The following is a 26,580-nucleotide window of genomic DNA, read 5'->3' on the forward strand; positions in this document are numbered from 1 at the left end:
AAGTGACAGAGTCCATACTGCGCCTCCGTGAACGTCAAATTTCTATGAAAACTGGATGTTACGGCGATCCCACACTTTGCCGCTGTCTAGTTAAACCTAAATCCACCGAGTAATCCACCCTGAGCAATCCACCGACTTATCAACCGACTAATCCACCTCACTCCTGGGTAGATATTGTAAAGAAGACCTGCCAGGGATCTACATAGGCGCCTGTTATGTGGAAACGAGGAATAAGAATACTAGTGGCTCTGTGAGCTGTAGACCTCGCGAGCTGAGCTTAAAACTGAGTAAATGTATGGCTTCGTTGTTTAGAAGAATTTAGAGAATCTAATTTGACAATTAAAACCTTAACTATCGAACCTGCTTACAAAATTCGGGAATTGGTTTAGAAATGCGACCAGTAGAGTAGAACAGATGGACATACGAAACAATTTTTGGCTAACAGGCCAATTCAAACGTACACTGATATCAGAATGACGTCTAACTGATGTCATTTAGTTATCGTGCATTTCGCTGGTTCTTGTCCGTACATGTATTGGCGCAAGCGAGACGCACGATGACTACTAAATAACATGATAAAAATATCATTCCGATGTCAGTGTACGGTCGGTGCCCCAACTTAAGTATCCACGTCGCCATACTAATTGTATAGAAAAGTGGATAGAGTTAGACCAAGAAAAGTCTGCAGAGCACACGCAGTGCCAATGTTATTTGTGCCAGTGTCAAAATCTCTGCAGACTTTTCTCGGTCTAACTCTACTTATGTTAGGGAACCAACATTACCTTTTAATTAGCCTATAAACTGCAACTGAGAAGCTTCGTGCGCGTTTGGTTTGCCAGTCTTATCAGTCTTTGTTCCTCCTCGAGTCGCAATAGAAGGAGTTTCATGCTTTTAATTTTAGTCGAGTAAGAATTTAAATATCTAACTAATCTAAATTCTAAAGAGAATAGATTGTATAGGGGACGTGCATGAACTATAGGGGGCAGCACAGGAGCCGTCAGATCTTTGGCGCGAAGCGTAGATGTGTAGTTTATGATTCCGATGTAGCCCACAAGATGGCAGAACCTACTATGCACAAGAAAACGTACCTACGAGAACGGTTGATGGTAGCACTTGCTTTGGCAATGTACATGTGCACATATGTTTCCGATTCAGGCCACAAGATGGCAGGCCCTCCAACGCGCACGGTCCCTATAGGGGGCGTGCGTGAACTATAGGGGGCGGCATAGGAGCCGTCAGATTTTTGCGTGAGGCGTAAATGTGACGTTTATGCTTCCGATGTAGCCCACAAGATGACAGAACCTATACTATGCATAAGGAAACGTACCTACAAGAACGGTAGATGGTAGAACTTGCTTTGGCAATGTACATGTTTCCGATTCAGACCACAAGATGGCAGACCCTCCAACGCGCACGGTCCCTATAGTAGAGGGTTATTGTCGTACTAAATTTTGTAGTCACTGTAAATCAGTGCTGTAAATTTACTGCCATCTTTCGATACAGGATTAAAATGAAAATGAATAAAAAATATCAATAAATGTATATATGTATGGATAAATGTTTATTTTTTATTTTTAGAACGCCATATGATTTTGACCCATGTTCTTTTACTGATATGAGTAAAAATTGTTAAATATAAAATGGTGTCGCCATCTAGACGAGCATAGAGGTCAAAGGTATGGCGCCGTATATTCAAGAATCAAATTTTCTTTAAAGCGCAAAAAGCCATCATCTCTTACAAAAATTAAACGAATACGCTTAGCCCGCGCTTTTCAAAATAAAATAATAAAATAAAAAACAACAATTGATACGAAATTTAAGTATAAAAAAATACAAAAAGTTGTGTAGCAGCATACAATTACTGGGGATGGAACCAGGGACCTCCCGATGCAAACAAAAAAAGCGAACGTTTGCAAAATGCGCCATGATAGTTCTTACTAAAGCTGACGAAATTTAGCTACTCATTCTCAAGTAAAAACGAAATATCTAAATACCGCCAAAACCAGCTATACAAATTTTCTGAATTTTTGGACATTTAATCTATAAACATATATCAAAAAGAAAAAACTCTTATGATATCTATACAATTATTTGTTTAAGCGCTAGGTATCACGACTCCGCCATTTTTAAAAATTTCCAAAAACCGGATTGACAAAAAAATTTTATTTAGTCATAGAATCTGGTCACAAAATTTCATGAGAATCGGTTAAGAATTGCGACCTGTAGAGGAGAACATCCGGAAATACAAAACTAAATATCTAAATACCGCCTAAACCAGCGATAATTTTTTTCTGCATTTTTTGCTATTAACTCTGTAAACATGTCTCAAAAAGAAAAAACTCTTATGATATCGATACGACTATTTGTTTAGGCGACAGGTATCACGACTCCGCCATTTTAAAAAAATTCCAAAAACCTGATTGACAAAAAAAATTTATTTAGTCATAGAATCTGGTTACAAAATTTCATGAGAATCGGTTAAGAATTGCGACCTGTAGAGGAGAACATCCGGAAATACAAAACTAAATATCTAAATACCGCCTAAACCAGCGATAATTTTTTTCTGCATTTTTTGCTATTAACTCTGTAAACATGTCTCAAAAAGAAAAAAACTCTTATGATATCGATACGACTATTTGTTTAGGCGACAGGTATCACGACTCCGCCATTTAAAAAAAATCCAAAAACCTGATTGACAAAAAAATTTTATTTAGTCATAGAATCTGGTCACAAAATTTCATGAGAATCGGTTAAGAATTGCGACCTGTAGAGGAGAACATCCGGAAATACAAAACTAAATATCTAAATACCGCCTAAACCAGCGATAATTTTTTTCTGCATTTTTTGCTATTAACTCTGTAAACATGTCTCAAAAAGAAAAAACTCTTATGATATCGATACGACTATTTGTTTAGGCGACAGGTATCACGACTCCGCCATTTTTAAAAATTTCCAAAAACCGGATTGACAAAAAAAAATTATTTAGTCATAGAATCTGGTCACAAAATTTCATGAGAATCAGTTAAGAATTGCGACCTGTAGAGGAGAACATCCGGACATACGAAAGCCAATTGCTTGAGTCAAAACGTAGACCTTCGCTACGCTTCGGTCAAATATAAACCTAAAACAGTTGAATAAACATTTATCATTCATTTGTGTAGTCGTATCACTTCATTTGTTTCATGTGGTTTATTATATGCGTTGGTGGTGTAATGGTCAGCATAGTTGCCTTCCAAGCAGTTGATCCGAGTTCGATTCTCGGCCAACGCATTCTTTTTCACAGTTCACAAAACCTTTTTATCAACGAGGGCGTAACTTCGCTGTATGCATGGGAACGACTTCTTGGCGGCGAACTCGTGTGACGCTTAATAACTGACACTTGCTCTATCACGTCAATAACCACGTCCATTTTTTTGAAGTCGAAACTCCTTTAGCGGCGCCGGGCACTTTTTGAGGTGGGGAAAAAATGATAAACTCGAGACAGCGTAATGCGATCACGTGACCGTAAGGTTTAGATGGCCACTCATTTAGATGGCATATAAATCAATAAAGAAAAACTCAATTACATTACATGAAAAAGGTTCTAATCTTGTACGGGATGAAATACGAGGATCTCACAGTTACATTCTAACTTTATATCACTCAAATATAATTCAATAAAGCTACATCTTGATGAAATCGCTAATAAAAGTGAACTCTAGTACTGGCGAATGAAACTCAAAATATCATAACCAAATATATTTAGATGCGAGGTCTGCAAGGTAACTTTACAATTTCCATTCGAATTTTAAACAATTAACGCTACAAATTTGAATTTCGTATTTTAAACAAGCTCACTGACCAGCAATTTCGGAACTAAAGTTTTTCAATAGAAAGGAGGATGGGTCAATTATACATAGTGCTGCAGACATTTTGGACTAGTCATTGAGTTTTCACTTCTGTCGGCACTCCCGGAGTGCAAACCGTTGTTTTTTTTTGTATTACACAAACCCACAGACCAACCCCTATAGACCGAGCTTAAAGGACGACTCGCGGTCACCGCCCGTATGGTGTATAGGTCAAATATAAGATTGTTCGCGCGCCGCTCCGATCAGTTGCGCCCAAGGTTACGACCTGTTAGCAGTGTGCACGAGTCTAAGAAAATAAATCGTAAACTATTGAATTCATTGGGAAATCATGGGATATTGCAGCGTAAAATGGTGTGGCAAGTCATCTAAGACATCTACATACGAAACAGATGGAAAAACATCCCACAGGAAAGTCAAATTCATTATTTCATTGAATAACGTTTCTTGTCCGCGGGGTTCATTTTATACTGGTCAGAAGCAGAGGCGAAGTATGTCCGTCCCTTTTCGTCAACTTGAAAATGCAATGCGCTATCCCTTTCCCTTTCGACTAGTGATGTGACGATGATGGTTTTTCAGTTGCGGAAACTTCGTGCTTCGTCATACCGTATTGTACCATTTTAGACATAATATAGAGGTAACATGTTGTGTAAGTTTTTTTAGAATCCTCTAGGCCAGCGGAGCAGTTAGGCCGCATGTCACGAGGTGGACCTGATCATGAACTTCAAAGAAGTACCTACGAGGGAACTCGGTGTTGGTTTGTGATAGACATATGTTATATGGGTTATTTAGAATCCTCTAGGTGAGCAGTTAGGCCTCATGTCACGAGATGGACCTGATGATGAACTCCAAAGAAGTGCGAGGGAACTCGGTGTTGGTTTGTGATAGACATAGGTTGTATGGGTTTTTTAGAATCCTCTAGGTAAGCAGTTAGGTCTCATGTCACGAGATGGACCTGATGATGAACTTCAAAGGAGTGCGAGGGAACTCGGTGTTGGTTTGTGATAGACATATGTTGTATGGGTTTTTTAGAATCCTCTAGGTGAGCAGTTAGGTCTCATGTCACGAGATGGACCTGATGATGAACTTCAAAGAAGTTCGAGGGAACTCGGTGTTGGTCTGTGATAGACATATGTTGTATGGGTTTTTTAGAATCCTCTAGGTGAGCAGTTAGATCTCATGTCACGAGATGGACCTGATGATGAACTTCAAAGAAAGTTCGAGGGAACTCGGTGTTGGTTTGTGATAGACATATGTTGTATGGTTTTTTTAGAATCCTCTAGGTGAGCAGTTAGGTCTCATGTCACGAGATGGACCTGATGATGAACTTCAAAGAAGCGCGAGAGAACTCGGAGTTGATTTGTAATAGGCATATATTATTGGTCCATTTGAATATGTTTTCAATACAACCTTCAATGACCTTAATAAAACGGACAAAAGAAAATAATTGTATGAGATTTTTCTCGTATCGAAAGAGATTGCGATTCTGAGTGGAAATAATATAAAAAATCTAAACTTTAAAATTCATGTTCTGGGTACTTTAAACAGAAATGCCCTAACATGTTAAGTAAAAATTTCAGGTACATTGTTAAATTACTTAATGAAATATTAAATTAATCAATATAATTATTAAGTAAGTTTACTCTAAGTATACTACTTGTAACAATTTTACCACAATAAATTTCGATATCACTGGTAGCAGTACCCACTACCTGTAAAGAACATGTCCCATCCCTACGCTTGCACGTGTCAGCGCGCCATGTTTGAAACGACCAATCGCAATGCCGTGAGCGCCCCTCCCGCACCTCACAGTTTGGTGATTTGCGTCTCGAACAAAATGGCCAATATTAGGTTTCTAGAGGCGGTGTTCTGTGCACAAACCCCAATTGAATGTTTTCGTAGCATTCTCTGTGGTTAGTCTTTTATCAAATGCCGAAATCCTCAATGCGTGAACTCTCTAAATAAGTCTCGTTGGGAATCCTCATTCCTATTAGCCCATTACATTCCTCCACATACCTTTACTTTTAAATGGGCATAAGTGCCACATGTTCGCAATGAAAATCCATCCTTTACTTTTTTAGTGTTGAGACGCAACAGTGACAAAAAGTCGTACGCGCCGGGATTTTCTTATGGAGATTTGTCTTTTTGATCTAGAGTTTATGTGTAATACCTAATTTTCTCCACAATTTGACCAGTTTGCATTCCGCGAATGTTGCTCGGAGTTATTTCCCTCGGCAGTCTAGACTTCCAACAGCAGACTTCGCTTCATCAAGGACCATGTGATTAACACACAGGGACGCTCTTTTACTTGTCCCTCGTATGCGCTGTCTAGTGATTAGTAATCTGTGCTTGGCAATAACCGTTAGGGACTCAGTAACGTCTATATATTGCGTCACTTTGTTGGTTTTCTGTGACAGAAACGCAAATTATGGAAAAGGGTCAAAGGAAGGAAAAAGACGCTTTCGGCAATAAAATGTATACATGCCTTTTCACTACATACGGCTTTGTATTTACCAAAAATAATGCATATTTTTCATCTAACAGTTCAATTTTTATAAAAGAATGCGTTGGCCGAGAATCGAACTCGGATCAACTGCTTGGAAGGCAACTATGAATGAATGAATGAATGAAATTAATTTATTCCAGAATGTGAATCCATATGTGATTAAAACATTTATAACTAATTACATAATAAAATATTATGATTAAATTAAATTAAATTAAAGACGTACACCAACACAACAATTAATTATAAGGACCGGAGTCTCGGGTCACCCCGACCCCGATACGACAGGCTTGTGGTAGGCCCTCCATCGCTCGTGCAGCGGACTGGCGTCCCACTCTCTGACCGCCGACAGTAGAGTGTTGGTGGAGAAGTAGATCGCCTTTCTGGCGGTGGCGCTCCTTACGCGCAGCAGCGCGTCCCAGCCTGGCGCGCGCCCTTCTGCGAACATGGCGCTCGCACTGCACCAGCGCGGCAAACGGAACAGCGCCCGCCACGCGTTGTTGTACTGCACACGGAAGTCTCTGATCGCCGCGCAGGTGTAGTCTGCCCATAGCTCTACAGTGTAGACGCTTGTACAAAAACTGAGGAACAGCTGCCTTTTTACTTCGTTGCTACACTTGGCGAATCTTCTAGCCAGCATATTCGCCCGTACCGCTGTAGCTCGCCTTTGCCTTTCTATGTCATCCTGGTCTTTTAGATTAGACAGTAGAATATGGCCAAGATATTTGACCTCGTGCACTTGACGCAATTGAACCCCATCAAGCAGCAGCGGTGGTATGTGCACGGGCATATGTGCCGCCTCCACTATGCTGACCATTACACCACCAACGCATATGATAAACCATATGAAACATAAATGAAGTGATATGATTACACAAATGATAAGTGTTTGTTCAATTGTTTTAGTTTTATTGAATATGGCCTTGAACTTTTTGCTCAGCAAACGCCGAAAACACGAATGTTTCGACTGCTTGAACCCCGAAATTATACAAGGTATAAGTAGATATTACGTTGAATAACTAGATCTAGTTAAGATCATAATTATATAATCCGGATTGAACTTCACTTCACAAAGTTCGTTTAATCCTATCATTATAGAACACTAAGATGTTAAAGAAAAGAAGTCGATGTTAAATATAATATTACATTTTGTAACGGCTGTTTGAGAGCAGCCTAAAGCCACACAGGAAAAAGTGCAACTCCATTGGCCAAGACACGGCTAGCAGCGGCCAAGAAGTCAGATGTTCTGTGAGTTGAAAGTCCCTTCCGCTAGCGTTTCCTGGCCCTTGCAGGGAGGCGATGGTAAAATGTAGCCTTCACCCAAGTCAGCTGAAAACAGGAATGTAGACTTACCCAGGAACGACAGAGACGCGAGCCAAGAAGCCTGCTGGTCTGTGAGCTGGAAGTCCCTTCTGGTAGCGTTTCCAGGCCCTTGCAGGGAGGCGATGGCAGGTGAGCTATATCCTTTACCCAGGCCGGCTGAGAATGGAGCTAGGGACACTGCTAATGCTGCCAACACCTAGAACAAAAGTTAATGGTTAAGTACTTCTCGGTAAGTTATGTTTACATAAACAGTTTTACTGGGCATTATCTACAAATCGACCACCATTTAATATTTTTCGTAAAAATGGAGGTAGCGCTACTTTAACCCCTCCAGCTTCTCCACGAAATCTACCAAGGTTTTCAGGTTGCTAACTGCGTTCCTTAGTAATCTTAGTATACACGGAGACGGAGACCTTTACGGCTACCACCAGTTTTGACATTGACAGATTAACTCGCGTCTACGTAAATTACTTTCTATACATCTCGCTTGCACTAATATGCGAGTACGAGCGAGATGCATAGAAAGTAAGTTACTTAAACGTGAGTGAATATGTCAATGTTAAAACTGGTGGTAGTGCTTCTGTGATCAGTCTGTGTATTTCTTTTATTTCATACGTCTTTTTAGGGTTCCGTACCCAAAGGGTAAAACGGGACCCTATTACTAAGACTTCGCTGTCCGTCCGTCCGTCCGTCCGTCCGTCTGTCACCAGGCTGTATCTCACGAACCGTGATAGCTACACAGTTGAAATTTTCACAGATGATGTATTTCTGTTGCCGCTATAACAACAAATACTAAAAAGTACGGAATTCTCGGTGGGCGAGTCCGACTCGCACTTGTCCGGTTTTTAATGTACGCCATGCCGTACCATTCAGCCAATGATGTGAAATCGTCGGCGAACGTCAGCGAAATCAGATGGTATGGGAAGTGTAGAAGTATTTTAATACTACCTATACTCATTTTAATTGCTACGTCAGCTTTGAATTCTGAACGGTGACCCTGCTTATAAAGCTGGTGATTCGTATCCCGCTAAGTGTATCTACCTTATATTTTTGTGTGATGAGCACAGATGTTTTTGTATCTGACCATGTTCTTTCTATGTAATCGCCTACTTCATTGCGTTTTCTGTGCAAGGGGGTTGATTTGTGTAAGATCAAGGGTTTACGCATTTGAGCAGTTCTACAGACAAACACACGGAACACACCTTTCCGAATCACACAATCACAAATATGTGGATTATTACTTTTTTACCAATTTTACCTCACACGTATCCACTTCGAAAAATGTCGTATGTGCCATGTTACCATCATGTAGTTACACCGTTTTAAACTAAAGTTGTACGTAGTTAATACAACCGATAGGATTCTGGGTCACGTCCGGATACGACAGAACGATACGATACTCGAGATATTGGATGCGAAACGCTATGCTCGACTAAAAGGTTTCATGCACGTAGCGTTCTCAGGTATCGATAATTTTCTTAAAGTCTTTCTATTTCAGCTTGCTGCAGGTTGATCTTGAATGTTAGTTGTAACTTTGATTAAAGACCATCTGCACCAAGCTTCGGCAAGTTAAACTTAGCTTTTATTTGAATAGGAGAACTTTGTCAGTTTTTTTTATAGAATTGGAGCCCAAAGACGTGACTTGAGTTTTAGAGGTCTGTCACGAGCCCTTAATCTATTTTCAAGTATTCTCTTCAGAAAACATGACATGTTGACGACGAGAACTCGTGGACGATCGAACGGTGAATCTCCAAGATAGTACCGATACTGAGAAAATCGACTTGAGATTGTCAATTTCGCAGCAAAGTCGACAAAGTTAACAATGTTGTTCGTTGTTCGTTGTTCGAGAAAAACGCTAGTGGACGAAATAGTCCCTATGACGGATTTAGCCACATTGACCTTATATGTAGAAAAAATACACCGTAGCAAATCATTTTGCTACCTATTACCCATTTAGATATTTGGAAAAGTATTAGAAGGTGGCAGATACTTTTGGCGCGTTGTTTCATCCGCTACTATTGAAGCTGGTAATTATTTTTAAAGTATTTCATGATTTTTGAGAAGATTACTAGTCACGATTACCATCTTCATCCATTAGGCCTATGGTCCTTGTTAAATGTTTACCTTGTAAAGTGGGTAAACGCTTTTTGCATAATTACGCTGTAAAATTTAATTTACTAAGTCTGAGGGGTTTCTTGAGACGGGCCATGTTTAGTAATGAGCCATGTGCCGCTAATATTTTAAAAGGAGATTTAGTCTGTCGGTCTGGTCATGTCGGATACGTCGTTACCAAACTTAAATGTAGCTAGGCGGGACATGTTGCCAGGCAGAGTGATGGCAGGTGGGACACAGTATTTATTGTGTTACATGCTTGTTGTGAAGTGTTACAGATTTAAAAATGTATTTATTGTGTTACATACTTGTTGTGAAGTGTTATAGATTTAAGTAATGAGTGATCCTGTAAGCCTCCGTTTTTCCTTTTCCTTTACAGAACGCTAAAAACAAACTCTGCCCATTCAAAACAAGTGGTACAGCCTGAGCTTTGGCGGATAGGTACTTAAAAATAAAAGGTCAACCTTCGGAAGCGATTTTTGTTTTTCAGTCCCTGTTTGCCGAAAAAGGGGCGAATCAGAGAGTCCGGGCATTTTAGGCAGCTTTGCTCGCGGCTCGTTAAGCTCCCCACTAATGAACGGGGTTTACAGCAATACTGCTGCCGAGGCAATATCACGATTGATGAAGGAAAAAAGTTAAAAAAACAAGTAGGTACCTAAAGTTGAAAAGGCAGGATCAAATAGTAACATCCGTGATTATTTCTCACTTGATAGTCTCATCGCAAGATCAGCGCTGGAAGTCGCCAGTAACATGCAGAGATGGTGCCATTTCGTGACACTCTATTCTTCACTATGTTCTATTGTCGGCGTGTATACGAATAAAAAACTATATACAGGCCTATTCGGATTTCGAGATAATCACAAGATCTTGAGACGATTTAGATATCAACTAGATCTACATTAGACATCGACTAGATGTGTCTTGGATATCTAAGTCATAACTTGTCGAAATCGTTCAAGAGGACCTCCAGAATCGCGGAAACGTCAAATTTGACATATCTATCTTACAAATATCTTTAAATTATCCGTATCGTAACTTGTTGAAGTCTAGTAGAAATCTAATTCATTTTCCGAATCGAGCTGTCTATCCTATTCTAACAACTAACAGCTAAAGTGCAAATATACATAGCGACACTACCTAATCTACCTATGTCTCCTCTATCCTTATACCTCATGGCTCCTCTTCACGTTGGGCCAACGCCAACGCCAACGAGGGACGCATTTATGCGTTAGAGGGAGCAAGTAAGTAAGTAAGTAAGTGATATTGCTATCTCATTCTACCGCATGACTGCGTCCCTCGTTGGCGTTGGCGTTGGCCCAACGTGAAGAGGAGCCATCACAGATTTAGAATGATGCTTTACGCTTCAGGCCCTATGGCCCGATTCGAACTTTAAGATGCGTCAAATATTACGCCTAGATTTGTTTGAAGAAACGTCAGTTTTGACACTGACATATCTAATCCATATCGTATCTAATTATATATACGTATTTTTGACGTATCTTAACATGCACTTTAACAAGTCTAAGAACCTACTTAAAAATAAATTGATAACATTATACGAGTAGGTACATATAATTATTTAGATAGGTATATAAAATGTATAAACCCTTATATTTTATTGACGCCCTTAAAATTTTTGTTTAAGTAGTTGTTTTTAATAAAAAATCGTTAAAGGATGAAAATACAAAGTTTAAGTTTTATTACTTTTCGGATATTCTATTTAATTCATTTCGTCGGTTAGACATGTTTTCACGTTTTTTACTGTAAATTACTTTATCATCACGAAAACTCATTATGCTTATTTTTAAAATGTAGATGAGAAATTTCACATAATATCCTAGGATGACAACAGAAGGCCTACCGCGAACACCGATGTTCGCAAATTGCGGGCATCTCTCTCTTTTACTCCAATTAAGGCGTAATTCGAATGACTGAGAAAGATGCCCGCAATTTGTGAACTTCGGTGTTCGCGGTAGGCCCTCAGAAACGACCTCGTTGCTTGAGCAAGTGGGTTTTCTTAATAAGATTTCTCGCGGTCCGACGATTTTGCTCGTAGGTAATATTTACTTTCAGTTATGCGGCTTCGCCTGAACGCGATTTTTGGAAGTTTTATTTGAATAGTTTTGTGTTCAATTTGGTTTAAAGTTAATTTATTAAAATTAAATGTTTTTAATGAGTTGCAAAAAAGCTACTTTTTTACCACAACAACTAGTAAAGGCTATGTTTTTAATTTATTCAAAAACTGTTGAGAAAGTCGAATTTTATCTACAAGTGTGGCAAAGTAGATACAACTAGTTTTGAATATACACATTATACACTTTAAATAAGCGTTAATTAATTTAAATACCAGGTAATTAATCTTTTTCGAAACGAAAATGATATGCGTTGGCCGAGAATCGAATTCGGATCAACTGCTTGGAAGGCAACTATGCTGACCATTACACCACCAACGCATCTGCTCACATCAACGAATTGTACTAATTATTTAACAAAAAATTCACTATTTTACTGTTTGTTCAAGTGTAAAGTCACCACCAATAATATGTTACTCATCGACGGCCGCAAAAATATGTGACACGCTCTTATGACTGTACAAATAAGATCGTGTCAGATATTATTGCCGGCTTCGTTGTGTGACATATTATTGCAGGTGACTGTAACTTTACTACTATAATACTCGTAACATAATATTTATAATTAACAGTAACTCATAACATGCGTTGGTGGTGTAATGGTCAGCATAGTTGCCTTACAAGCAGTTGATCCGAGTCCGATTCTCGGCAAATATATATATTATATACGGCATATTTTGAAAGTAATATTTTCTTGGTATTTGTCCCTGTAATATTGCTTTTTGGTACGAAACTATTTTTTCACATTAGGTAAACTTACAATGAAAAAAATTATTACCATGGTTTCGTTCTATTACCTAATTGGTAGCAGATACAAATCAAATTACATACTATAATGAGGCTGGAATTATTGTGATATTCAATAGTAATCGGATTAGAAGAAAAAGATGTGTTTTTTTCTAATTCGTATATCTGATATCTGAATATTTTATATAGGTAATAATATTATACTGCCATGGTATGCAATGTAACGATGAACTACTGATAATAAATGCAAATTAGACATATGTTCATGGTTAATTTTTGTCGAGCCAACTTTAACTGTTTTAGGTGTTGCCTTTGCAAAATTAGTCTAGTTTCCATGCAATACTTATTTAAATTATTAGGTACAGAATAGGTACTTTTAGTTCGTCGTATACCTAGCTAGATCTCGGATCTATATACTTAATAAACATAGAAAAACAAAGCTTAGAATTTAATTGACGGTAATTATGTCCAGATTCATTTCTGTATTATGATATTGGGTAGCTTTGACAAATAACACCTTCTTCGCCAATTTAAATAACGTAACACACTTCTCAATAATCCCACAACACATACAACACGTTTCGGAGTAAACCAACCACAACACCATCTCTTTCCATTTAATAAAGCGAGAGAGAGAGCAGTGAGTTAATTAGCGCCTGTGACTTGCTGGTTATAATTAATAGCCTGTTATCGGCAGGATAGACATTAATCATACAGGCGGAGCGGTCAATCAACCCCTTTCATAGAGTATCGAGGCTTGAATTGTGTGGTTTTCAGTTATTAAGCACTGTTAGACATGTTTCAACATGTCGGTTATCTGTTAACATTAATTACGTTTAGCCATTTTCTTAGCCTTTATTGATATTTGCTTAAAAGAGGCAGAAATTGTCTGTGGACGGTGGACAGCAAAATTGTAGTTTTTATTTTTACATCGAATTTTACTCGTTTTAACCAAGGAAAAATATCATGAAAAATTGTCAGTGACATGAGGATTAACAAAATGCTATAGTTCGTTCGCGTTAAGAGAGCAGTAAAATCAGCATTGTCCCAGCGTAGTGGTGCTCATAACCAAAGAAATCGTTCCTAATAATTAAAAACGCCTTCATCTGGTCACTGTAAACTTGATTTTATAATCAGGATCGATTTGGTTGGTTAAAGGCGTGGCTAGGCCGGCGGACAGTGATAATTTTACTGCATTCAGTAAGTAAGTAAAATCATCATTGTCCACCGGCCTAGGGATGCTCGTAACCAAAGAAATCGTTCCTAAGTAGAAACGCCTTCAGCTGGTGATTGTAAACTTGATTTTCTAATCAGGAACGATTTGGATGGTTACGGGCGTGGCTAGGCCGGCGGACAATGCTAATATTACTGCATTCTTAAAGCGAACGCCAGCCCATGTTTTAAAAATATCTAACATACTAGGTAAGTTTTCTAACCGAATGTATATTAAATAAAGACTAGGTATAGACCCTTCTACCGAAACACTCTAAATAATGTTTTTATGTTAGGTACGTGTTCATACGTAATGCCAAACATGCGTTAGATATTATCGCATTAATCGCCACATTTGGCCCATTCTACGCAATCCTTGATGCGGACTGAATCATTAATGCGGCTAAGCCATACATATAATATAATAAGTACATATAATACGCCATTACCAACTAGCAGACGGCAATGTTATAGTTCGGGACGCGTTTAATCTGTGGCTTAAATGATTTAACGCTTGGCTCTGAGCTTAATTAAATAGTGGTGCCAAGAATTATATGGACGGTAGGTACACATGTTCGACATGTAAAATTCGGGTTTATATAGAGATACTTTGATATAACGGCCTACGAAGCCGGGTTCCGGGAATCGAACTCGGATCAACTGCTTAGAAGGCAACTATGCTGACCATTTTACCACCAACGCATATGTTTTGTTATGCAGAAATAAATCTTCGAAAATCAAGACATATGTATAAGAACGACAATATGACTACTCTTACGTATTAACTTTAAATAGGTAATTAATATGAAAAGGAAGTGAAAAAGATATGCGTTGGCCGAGAATCGAACTCGGATCAACTGCTTGGAAGGCAACTATGCTGACCATTACACCACCAACGCATCTGGTATCGATTATAAAATCTCCACTCACATTCGTCTATTGTGAAAAAACTTAATATTTGTTCAGCTGAGAAATTAGTCACACGTACACATAAATTGCATTATGTAATAGAATGAAATGTTTTAACACATATTATAGAACTAGAACTAATTAAAATTGGAAGTTAAATATGCCTATGACGCAGCTACCATATGGCGTGACTTTGTTATCTGTCTGTTTGCGTGTGTATGTACGTTCGCGATAAACTTAAAAACGACTGAACAGATTTTCATGCAGTTTTCACCAATCAATAGTGATTCTTGAGGAAGATTTAAGTGTGTAATTTGTTAAGGTTTTGTGTAACCCGTGCGCAGCCGGGGCGGGTCGCTAGTACCTACTCGTAATAAGCACTAGTAACCTCAGGGGAATCAGAAATGTAATCCGCCTCTGGAGTTCAAAATCGGGGCGGTACGATCTTGTGGCCACCGGGCCAAATGATCTTTGATTGACCTTAGAAACAATTGTGCCAACCGGCATCGCCTGAGACAAAAGTGTATACTCACTGCACTTACTTAGCCACTCACTTGCTTTTGGTAACTGTAGCTACCAGCTGTCACCCTTATTTTATTATAATAATAGAGGTCACTGAAAAATATCAAGCATGTGAGTGGTTAGCCTACGAATACAAGTTCGAAAACATTATACATTTTGAAAGGCTTTATCTCGGAAAATATTAGATGTACAGAGACAATTCTATTGTCTTATTGTAGCAAATTTAGTCTACTTTAAAAACGCCCTAGGAAGTTACTATCAAAAACTAGTACTTTAGGGTTATAATCGCCCAAATCTAAAAAAAAATGCGGTTTATTCGATTTTTGACAAAGTTGCGTTCGGCGCTCGAGGTCACAAACTTGAATTATTCACTGGGCCAACATCATAAACAAGTCTGCAAAAAATCAGAACTACCGGATTTGACGCAAACGCAAAATGTATAATTTTACTGTATTATTAATAATTACCTACTTTGATTACCATTCGTTGATTACTTCTTATTTACAAATAAAAGTTTTATTTGTAAGTATTAGATTTAAATTTATGTTCAGCTTTCAAAAACGAAAACGATATAATAAATAATAAATTGAACATGATTTGTGATAAACATCTTAATTACTAATTGAACTTTTACCAGTTAGCAGTCATTTCAATTTGAGTGAATAAAAAAAATTACACACCCAATTTCTACACAAACATAGGCTTATGCAGTAGAAAAATCATTCTTTTACCCACCTAAGGTACATATAAATGACGTCTTTTGATAAGTAAAGCTCCACTTAACATCATAATTGTCATGGATACATTAAAGTTCAATTTCTATGACGTTATATAACGTCCCTTTTAAGAGACCCTCGGGACATGGGTCATGACTCAATGGAAAGCCATTACGGCACAGATCGGCCTAATGTCTGTAATTACGTGCCTCGTAATCAATAACTGGGTCAAGTTGAAGTAAACAACATTGTTAGGTATCGAAATATATGTAGGTATATCTTCTCTAATTTATTATCTTTTCTAATTACAAAAAAAAGCCTGGCAGTAAAAGCGTGCGACTTTAAATCCGGTAGCCGCGGCCGGTTGAAACCCCAGCTCGTACTAATGAGGTTTTCGCAACGCAATATACCATTTGATTTGATATTTACCAGTCGCTTTTCGGTAAATTTCCTTCATTCACGTCTTAAGGAACCGGACTAATCACAATAAGGCCTAGTTTCCACTCTGGCTTGGAAGATCAGATGGCTGTCGATTTCGTAAAACTAGTGCCTACGACAATTCTTGGCATTGTTGTCATGCAGACCCCAGGCTCTCATGAGCCGTGGAAAAAAATCGGGAAGAACGCAAGGAAAACGATGATGATTATCTCTAATATTTAAAGTTTCTAACTTGATTTGTTAGACAAAAGCAATGATAATTAGGTAAGCACCTCTTTTTTTGAAGATTCTTAATAGAGGCTGCTTTTGTCTGTAAAAAAGTTTGTGAGTAGACTATTTAGGTACCTATATGTTGCGTAAGTTAAGAATTTTCATATTATTGAATCGTACTTACCTGCGGCAGATGTCTTGTGCGCCTTACTGGAGTGGCTTCTATCCCCGGAGGTTTCCCATTCCTCACCGGCTCCTCTTCTTTAACCGGTCTCGAAATTGGTATGTTATGCTTCTCAAAATACCCGTTCTGAATCATCTGGTCTAAGGATACCTCCAATTCTCTCACAGGAACTACCTTCCGACCACAAACCGGATCATCTATCACCATCTTTCTATTACAACCTGATACTTCCGAGAATTTAACGTTTTTCTTAACTTCATCAGGGCGTTTTTTAGGCTTTTCTGGAGGATCAGTAGTCCAATATCGTGCATTTTTCTCAGTCAATCTTAAAGGTTTGCAAACAGCTACGTTTTTTGCGTTCATTTCGATTTTAGGTTTTCTATTTTCCATTTTAGGTCTAGGTTCGTGTCTAGGTTCAATTTTAGGCTCGTTGCTCATTTCGATGCTTTCTAAGCGTCGTTCAGGTCTTTTTCTGTAAGGTTCATAAGTTTCTCTAGGTCGTCGTCTCTCCTGTTCGATTCTGAAGTCGTAATAATCTTTCTTCCTATGTTGTTGCCGGTCCTCATAGTACCCGTAGCGTGGAAGCGAATTGTACTTATCGTAGGCCGTAGGTAGATTTAGATATTCGGGTCTGATGGGCCGGAATAGGGAGAGCCGGCCTTGCGCTTCGTCGAAATCTGAATAGATATCTTCATATACGTATCCGTTTTTCCGGCGGGGCTGTGTTCTGTAGTGTTCGTAGCGGTGCTCCTGTCGTCTTTCATATCGATAATCCGCGTTTCGTTCGTAGAGCAATTTTTCTCGGGAGCCGGCCATGTTGTATTATTGGGTCCCCGCCTGAAAGGGAAAGCGTATTAATGAGGGTTTCGAAGGTTGCCTTAAGTTGGGTTGTAAAGTTGGGTAAGGTGCCGCTTTAGGTGCGTTACATTTTTATGTGTTTTTTAACATAAGTTGAAGTGGAAATCGAAGTTGTGTGTTATTATTTATTCAGTTGATAGGATTTTAAGAGCTATTACTTTTGTCGTATCTTAGTAAACCCAGCTGAATAAATAATAAGTACACGTCGAAGTTTTCGGAAATAAAACGTATATTACTTTTGCCATATATAACAGATGCGTTGGTGGTGTAATGGTCAGCATAGTTGCCTTCCAAGCAGTTGATCCGAGTTCGATTCTCGGCCAACGCATGTTTTTTATGAAACTATTTCTATCATTTTCATTTAACAAAATCATGTGCATAGTTTTTGATTAATATTGATTACTTCGTATTTAAAAAGTAATATACGAAGTCAATATTTGTAAATTAAGGAGACAAATTTTTCGTTAGTTTTTTGGGAAATTATATTTGGTGTCCAGTAATTTTACTCGACATTTGAAGTTAATCTTTAACTGTAAATACAACCACTAGTAGATCCTATTCATTTACAAAAATCCTTGAATGGTCATTTAATAGTGTATAAACTATAGCACCCGAGATTTTCCCACAAATCGGCCAACAAATGTAGCAACACAGTCGACCAATCGGGCAACCGCTGGAGCTGGCGTTCAGCTCTATGTATATTCATGGAGAATTAGATTAAAATGCAAAGCAGTGCTAGATGGGAATGGTATATGTAGACGTAGCTTGTTACTGTATTAGTTAGCCGCATAGACTACATGAACTGGACGATAGCGGCGCGCGGCGCTATGAGCATCAAATCAAGCCCTTTCTTACATTGGAACGCCATCGATAATCACTCAAAACAAGTCAGGATTCCTAGATCCAAATTCACCTTGAAGCCGTGGATGACACCTGGTCTGTTCCGTTGTGTTCGGCAACGCGACAAATTGCATGCAAAAGCAAAACGATTTCCGAATGATGCAGTCCTTCAACTCTCTTACAGCAGGTACAAAAATTTCTCCAACGATCTATTGAAAAAACTTAAGGAACAACATGAAAAATACGAACTCTCGACAAACTCCACCAATACAAGAAAGCTCTGGCAAACCGTTAAAAACATATGCAACATGAACAAGTCAAACACTCAACCCCACGCACTCATCTCCACGCCAAACCCTGAGGAATCTTTAAGCAATTGTAACAGATTCTTTTCATCTGTGGGTCAAAATTTAGCTGAACAAATAATCACTCAAATAGGGGAAAGTGAGGAAAGTCTTGCCAATAAAGTTAAACCACTCGATTCCTCTAATATATCCTTCTTTATGCAGCCTACCGACTTCAGAGAAATTGAAATTATTATTATGCACCTAAAGGACCACAGTGCACCAGGCTTAGACGGGATTAGTAATAGACTCCTAAAATACATTATATATACCATCAGTGAGCCACTTACTCATATCTATAATCTTAGCCTTAGCTCAGGCTACTTCCCTGATCAATGGAAGACAGCTTCCGTTACCCCAATTCACAAAGCCGGAGCTAAAGACATTCCCGGAAACTACAGGCCCATATCCCTCCTCAGTGCATTTTCCAAAATTCTAGAAAAGCTCGTAAATTCAAGACTCGTTAAATACCTGGAAAACTTTGGTCTCCTATCTGATAGACAATTCGGCTTCCGACAGAACCGATCCACAGAAGACGCCACCTCCCTTCTAGTCAACCTTGTTTCTTCTTACTTAGATAGCAATTTAAAATGCATTGGCGTCTTCCTGGATCTTGCTAAGGCATTTGATTCGGTATCAATTCCGATTCTCCTCCGGAAACTGCAAAATATTGGTATACGTGGCGTCCCGCTGTCATGGTTTGAAAGCTATCTTTCTGGAAGGAGTCAGCAAGTTAAAATAGACTCACACAAAAGTCCAGAAGAGCCTATTAAATTCGGCGTTCCTCAAGGCAGCATTCTCGGCCCCACCCTTTTCACAATTTATATCAACGATATTTTAAAACTCCATATTCCAAATTCTGAAGTAATCTGTTATGCTGACGACACCGTAATACTTTTCAATGACAAAAGCTGGGAAAGAGTTATCGCTACAGCAGAGCAAGGCATGAAAATTGCAGCGCATTGGTTTCGTACTAATTTCCTAACTCTAAACAGTGACAAAACCAAATTCATATGTTTCCATAAAACTGCATTATCGAAACCATCTTTTGACCCCAAGATAAAGATTCACCTATGTAATGACTCTTCCACTAACCATTGTGACTGCGATCATATCCAGCGTACACACGTCATTAAGTACCTGGGCTTATTAATAGATGAAAAACTAGATTTTAAACATCATATTCATAATCTCGCCGATAAAATCAGGAAATCCATTTTCATATTTAAAAAGCTTCGCAGTTCGGCTTGCAAGCCTTTGATAAAAATGGTCTACACTGCGCTATGCCAACCAGTGATCAGTTACTGCATCACAGTGTGGGGTGGAGCACCCAAGACCACGATGCTGGAACTTGAAAGAGCCCAACGCTCCGTTTTAAAAGTAATGTTTAAGAAACCCTTTCGCTTTCCAACATCGGATCTCTATGCTGAAGCGAAGGTTCTTACCGTTCGTCAACTGTTTCTGCATAAAATAGTTGTGATCACCCATATATCATCTAAACACTTGGCTTGTTACAATTCGCTCCTTAAAAAGCGCATATTTAATCTACCGGTACCTAAAGTATCATCTGCATTTGCTAAACGTTTCGGGGACTACATAAAGGCAGCAACTTACAACGCCATTCTCAAGCACTGTGATTTAAAAGATAGCACTGCAAATGAGGCCAAAAACACTACCTATAAGCTACTTCAATCACTGAGTTACACAGAGACAGAAGCTATTTTACAAAGTGTCACTTCACTGTAATTTTTACCTTAGACTTAGACTAAGTTAATTGTTAATTTTTAGTTTTAAGTATATAATGTAAGTTTTAATGCTACTATGTTGTGTGATATTAATAGTATGACCTGCACACGATAACGAAACTCTGTTATACAACTGTAATTGGTTCCCCGCGATACAGGTGTAACCTAGTGCGGGGGCCCCTGGTAACTATGTTTGTAACAGTTTTTAGAAATAAATTATTCTTATTCTTATTCTTATTCTTATTGCGCTCGATCAAAATGTATGAACGACCTTTATTTGCCGCTCGCCGCGCCGTGCGCCGCGCCGCTTGCGTCCAGTCCGCGGCCTGGGTGCCGTTCGCTCACAACTACGGGTACGTTATGTAGGGACTGTAGGAAAGCGCAGAGACATTTGAGATGGCACGCTCTTTTCATGAAGGTTTGAAAATCGTATCGGTCCGGAAATACCTCAGGGGTCCATATGCTTCATCTGTTAGGTAAGTGATCTGTTAGCTGGCTTAGAAAGAGCCGCAGCTTAGGCTTAGAGGGGGTTAGGAATGTTCTTTGGCTTATAAATAAATAAATAAAATAAATAAATAAATATTATAGGACATTTTTACGCAAATTGACTAAGCCCCACGGTAAGCTCAAGAAAGCTTGTGTTGTGGGTACTCAGACAATCATGACTCAGCTTATTTATAGATTATTTTCGTCTTGGATTTAGAATTACTGGCAGTTTTTGTATACTTAGCCTTCCTACTGAGGCGAAGATGACCGGAGATGAGAGACCAGCGAGAATCAACCACTATATAGCATTGGTTATAGGGACCGTGCTCGTTGGAGGGTCTGCCATCTTGTGGCCTGAATCGGAAACATATGAACACATGTAAATTGCCAAAGCAAGTGCTACTATCTACTGGTTCTCGTCGGTACGTTTCCTTGTGCATAGTAGGTTCTGCCATCTTGTGGGCTACATCGGAAGCATAAACGACACATTTACGCGTCGCGTCAAAAATCTGACGGCTCCTATGCTGCCCCCTATAGTTCATGCACGGGGCCTATAATCCAGAGGAGAGGAGAAGACAACCAAGGCTATTGTCTCTACTCAACTCTGCTCATCTCCGCCCTAGTAGTAGAAAGGCAGCCTTATTTGAGTTATTTGTATAAACAATTGTGAAATTACGTCCTATGTGAAATTTCCTTCCCCGGGCCTCAAACTGTCTTTATACCAAATTTCATCGAAATCAGCAGTTTAAGCGTGATGAGGTAACAGACAGACTTTTTCGCATTTGTAATATTAAATATCTGGGAGACCGTGCTTTGCTCGGAAAACATAAAAAACTCAAAAATGCGCGTTTTCCCAGAGATAAGACTCGATCGATCGATCGACGAACTCTAGATCGATTTTTCATCTCCGGAAACCCCTATATAGCAATAAATTTCATCGAATTCATTAGAGCCGTTACCGAGATCTCCGAAATATACATATAAATAAATATACAAGTATTGCTCGTTTAAAGGTATAAGATAAGATAAGATAAGATAGGGATCTCATTCCATGTACGACACGACACAGCGACACGAACGCAAACGCAGAATATATACGACACGACACGTGCCAAGTCACAGCAGCTGCTCCCACCGCTATTGATTAGCCGAGCACGTATACACAAGACACTTTGTAACAGACACTGCGGTTTACAAATTAGGAAGCTTCTTTACCAAACAGTAAAGTAAGTATAATAGGTACTTTACTCCCACCATGAGTTTTACAAGGCCTTAAGACGTAGCGGTAAGCAGTTTTACCGTATTTATTAGGTTCAAAAAGGAGGGGAGGCCTTTGCTCAGCAGTGGGACACTAAAGTAGGCTAACAAAAGAAATAGGTTCAATATAAAGTTTTTCAAATCGGTGTAATTTCGGTTGAACACTGGCAATAATAAATATCTCTGTTTTGTGCAAGAACTTTAATTAAATCACTAATTACATTTCAAGCGCCATTTGTTCCAAATCCGCGCCAAATTAGTGGAATCAGAACGAACAAAGATTATAAAAGTAAAAAACTTGGTCACAGCGACGCTAAGCCTGCCCGACGGAGGAAACAAATCGCATTAGTCGCGTGTCTGCGCCGGCCCTTATTTTAACTCGGATTTCTGGAATTCCGGGCTGAATCCTAGGATTCTAGTACATGAATGGACTAGAATTTGTAGATCCTTAATTTTAGGCCATTAGTGTAGTTTTCGCATTGCTGATTACTAAATTGCTGTTTAATTTTATCAGTAATTTAAGTCACAAGAACATAAACCGCCGCCGTACAATCGAAGGTACGCTCGTATATAAGTATGGCTACCACGAGTTTGACACTGACATATTCGCTAGCGTGTGCTCAAATTAGTGCTAGCGAGATGTATAGAAAATAAGTAACCCAGACTAACGTCTGGTTACTTATTGGTTGGTGGTTTGCGGTAACCCGTATACCTATGGTAATTGTAACGTGGCTGCTGAAATGACATGAAACTTAGCATAGACATTCAGGTCCCATCTAAAATGAATTTATAGCAAGTATAAATATCCTATGCAAATTATTTTCTAATAAAATGAATAAGCTTGAAATGAAACCATCCCTAGATAAACATTCGTTACATTTCATAAGACCTGAAAAAACCACCGTAACAATTCCATTGTACAAGAAAATAGAATAAAATATCTGCCAGCGTTCCAGTCAATTTGTACTTGGGGGAGCGCATAACTCAATATTTGTCCCTGTCTCACATACGCTTTTAGGGCGGTACAGCCGTCTCGCTTGGGTAATCTAATAGATGTTGAAATGACGCCTGCCTTTTATGCGGCCCTGGTACATCAAATTTGTTTTAAGGAGAGAGACGATCAATTTGGCTGTATTGTGGAGGGCGTGCGGTTTTGAGTGAAATTTCAGAGACTTATCCGGTACGGATTTGGGATGATGACAGCCGTATGAATCTATTGTGAAGTGCTTTTGTATTAAAAGTAACGGCTCAAATTTGAAACGTGGGTTTTGGAAGTTTTAATGAAAGTCTTTGTCATAATGGAATACAATTTAACTTAGACGAATTCATTTTGGAAGCTCCAAATCCGTAATTAAGAACAACAAATTTATAAGTCTATTAACTGATGCTGATGAAGAAGTTAACTATGGTTAGCTACATCAATCAGTAATAATGGCTTGGCTGCATGAGGATGATATGTATTATATTATGTTCTTCTTCTTTTCAATGTTATTTTCTCTTGGGGTGTAGGGTTCGAATCACAATCTTCCACTGACTCCGGTCTTGGGTAGTTTTCCCTTGCTCCACGGAACGGCGCTAAATAGGAGGGCGACCATGTTATCGTTTGCCGTATCTTCCAGATCAGGGCCGCTTTGGATAAATTGGTGTCAGGTTTTCAATAGGTACCGTAAAACCTCCCAACTATAGTCCAAAGCTCCCAACTATGGTTCAAAAATAACTGTAATTTTTTCGTTCAGGTGTGGCTTTTATACCGTATTTTTTGTAGTTCTAAGGCGCGGTATGTTTATAAATGGAAGAAATAAATCAGAGTAAATCAAAAGGAACATTGGTATTGATACTTAATTTCCTTTTGAACTCGCGGACCATAGTTGCAGTATTGGATATAGTGATATACATAGTTGGAAGCGGCAGAAATCCCTACTAATATTAAAAATGCAAAAGTAACTCGTCTGTCTGTTACTTATTCTTCACGGTTAAACCACTGAACTGATTTAGGTAGATGAATTTTGGTACGGAGATAGTGTTAGCCCGGGAAAGGGCATAGGCTAGTTTTTTTGAATTTTGTGCAGTTGCGGGCAGAAACTAATTCCATAATAAATATCAAACTTATTCGCCAAATTTTACGAGTGGTACATCCGTACACCATGTGTTATTGTAAGAAGAAAGGTAACATACTTGTACATTCAAGATTACGATCAGTTGAACAACGAAATTGCGCAATAAATTTATTTTCGCACAAACACCACGAAATTAAACCAAACAGAAAACAGACTCCAATTTTATAAACAGCTGAGTAAATACGATCAGCGATCACCGCTGAAATAACAGATCACCCTAAATTGTACAGCCTACGTGTTTTGTTCTATACGTTCTACGTTCTTTGGGGCGACATCCGAATTTGAAAATCTGTTACGATATTGTAGGTGTCTTTGTTATTATAAGGTGGTTCGATTTTCATACAAAATTCAATCGGCTTTCAATTAAATAAATATTTTTTTCGGGGCAAGTTGTGATTTCGTGAGGAGTAGCTCTTCAATCTAGCCAAATTTAATCCAAATCTAACATAAAACAATAATAAAAAACCGGTCAAGTGCGAGTCGGACTCGCGCACGAAGGGTTCCGTACCATTACGCAAAAACCGGCAAAAAAAACACATTTGATGTATGGGAGCCCCACTTACAACAAACAGACAGACGGACAGTGGAGTCTTAGTAATAGGGTCCCGTTTTTACCATTTGGGTACGGAACCCTAAAAATCAGCCCATATAGGTAGAGTCAGACCAAGACAAGTCTGCAACGATTTTGATAGCACATGCAGCAATTGTTATTTATACGTCATAATTTCACAGAAGTTTGGCGTTTATATAACACTTGCACTGCATGTGCTATCAAAATCGTTGCAGACTTTTCTTGGTCTAACTCTATATTTTCTAACTACATATCACCCTTAAGGATGATTCACGTTGTCCGGGCCGGAGCTTCCGGAGCTTAATTTTCTATGACATGGCAGGCGATCACGCGATGCTTTCCATAGACAACGATGCGCCGGAAGCTCTGACCCGGACACGGTCCGATCTAACGTGAGTCATCCTTTATGGGAAAACCTTCCATTTTCACTTCATCACAAATTCCACGGCCGCGGGCCGCGGGCCGCGGGCCTCGGTCGCATCACGTTTACGATTCGAGCCGCCCATAGTTTTACGACTGACAAGTTTACTGCCAAGTGCCAATGTCACGCTCATGTGAGACAGGGGGACTGCAGATTATTTTATCTTTTACTTATTTTAGGGTTCCGTACCCGAAGGGTAAAAACGGGACCCTATTACTAAGACTCCTCTGTCCGTCTGTCTGTCACCAGGCTGTATCTCATGAACCGTGATAGACAGTTGAAATTTTCACAGATGATGTATTTCTGTTGCCGCTATAACAACAAATACTAAAAACAGAATAAAATAAAGATTTAAATGGGGCTCCCATACAACAAACGTGATTTTTGACCAAAGTTAAGCAACGTCGGGAGTGGTCAGTACTTGGATGGGTGACCGTTTTTTGTTTGCTTTTTTTTAGTTTTTTTTTTTGCATTATGGTACGGAACCCTTCGTGCGCGAGTCCGACTCGCACTTGCCCGGTTTTATGTTATTGGATTCGTCAATCTACCCGTCCAAAGTTAAAACGGCCGTTTTTGTTTTGAGCTCATAGATCGACGAATCCAGCAACATAAAATCTAGTTTGATGTATTCAAAAGGTACCTAAATACACAATACAGTCCGTAGCGGCCCCTTTTTTAAATACATGTCGTTAAATTTAAATAATCACGATTATTTAGCAGTGGCGCTAGTGTGCACGTTGTTGGGCTCTTAAATTAGCATTTCACAAATAAGTAAAAAAATACGTTAAAAGATAATGATTAGGTACTATATTCAGAAATTCGTGAAATATAAAAGGTAACAAAAAGTTACGTATTATTAAGATATCAATATTTTCATAATACATATGAATACATACACTGATATGGCAAATGGTTACAAGTTGTTATTACATCTATCCGGTTATCGGACATTTCCTGCTTCACAGCTCCGCGCAGCGTTCTTGGTCACCGGGAAACTAGTTTGGATATGCGGCAGATACGTGCCCTTCTGAGCTTTTTGCAAGAAATCATATGACGGCCCAGGATTATATTATTATCTCACGCTC

At 39.0% G+C, this 26,580-nt stretch overlaps 1 protein-coding gene and 4 non-coding genes across 5 annotated transcripts in view; 2 read left to right on the forward strand and 3 right to left on the reverse strand.

Annotated features, from left to right (window-relative positions):
- LOC134801636 (facilitated trehalose transporter Tret1-like) overlaps positions 1-26,580 on the reverse strand; it is a 54,426-nt gene that overhangs the window by 5,757 nt on the left and 22,089 nt on the right. The window contains exons 2-3 of the mRNA XM_063774258.1: positions 16,857-17,693; positions 7,705-7,870 (exon numbers count right to left, since the gene is read on the reverse strand). Of these exons, the coding sequence (XP_063630328.1) occupies positions 7,705-7,870; positions 16,857-17,672 (982 nt within the window). The 5' untranslated portion in view covers positions 17,673-17,693. The remainder of the gene's footprint in view (positions 1-7,704; positions 7,871-16,856; positions 17,694-26,580) is intronic.
- Positions 3,199-3,270, forward strand: Trnag-ucc (transfer RNA glycine (anticodon UCC)). Its single transcript has one exon. It is a non-coding gene; the product is annotated as a tRNA-Gly (tRNA).
- Trnag-ucc (transfer RNA glycine (anticodon UCC)) lies at positions 12,168-12,239 on the reverse strand. The gene has a single exon. It is a non-coding gene; the product is annotated as a tRNA-Gly (tRNA).
- Positions 14,705-14,776, reverse strand: Trnag-ucc (transfer RNA glycine (anticodon UCC)). The gene has a single exon. It is a non-coding gene; the product is annotated as a tRNA-Gly (tRNA).
- Trnag-ucc (transfer RNA glycine (anticodon UCC)) lies at positions 17,971-18,042 on the forward strand. The gene has a single exon. It is a non-coding gene; the product is annotated as a tRNA-Gly (tRNA).

This window comes from Cydia splendana, chromosome 2 (genome assembly GCF_910591565.1).
Source record: "Cydia splendana chromosome 2, ilCydSple1.2, whole genome shotgun sequence".
In the NCBI taxonomy this organism is placed as follows: Eukaryota; Metazoa; Arthropoda; class Insecta; order Lepidoptera; family Tortricidae; genus Cydia; species Cydia splendana.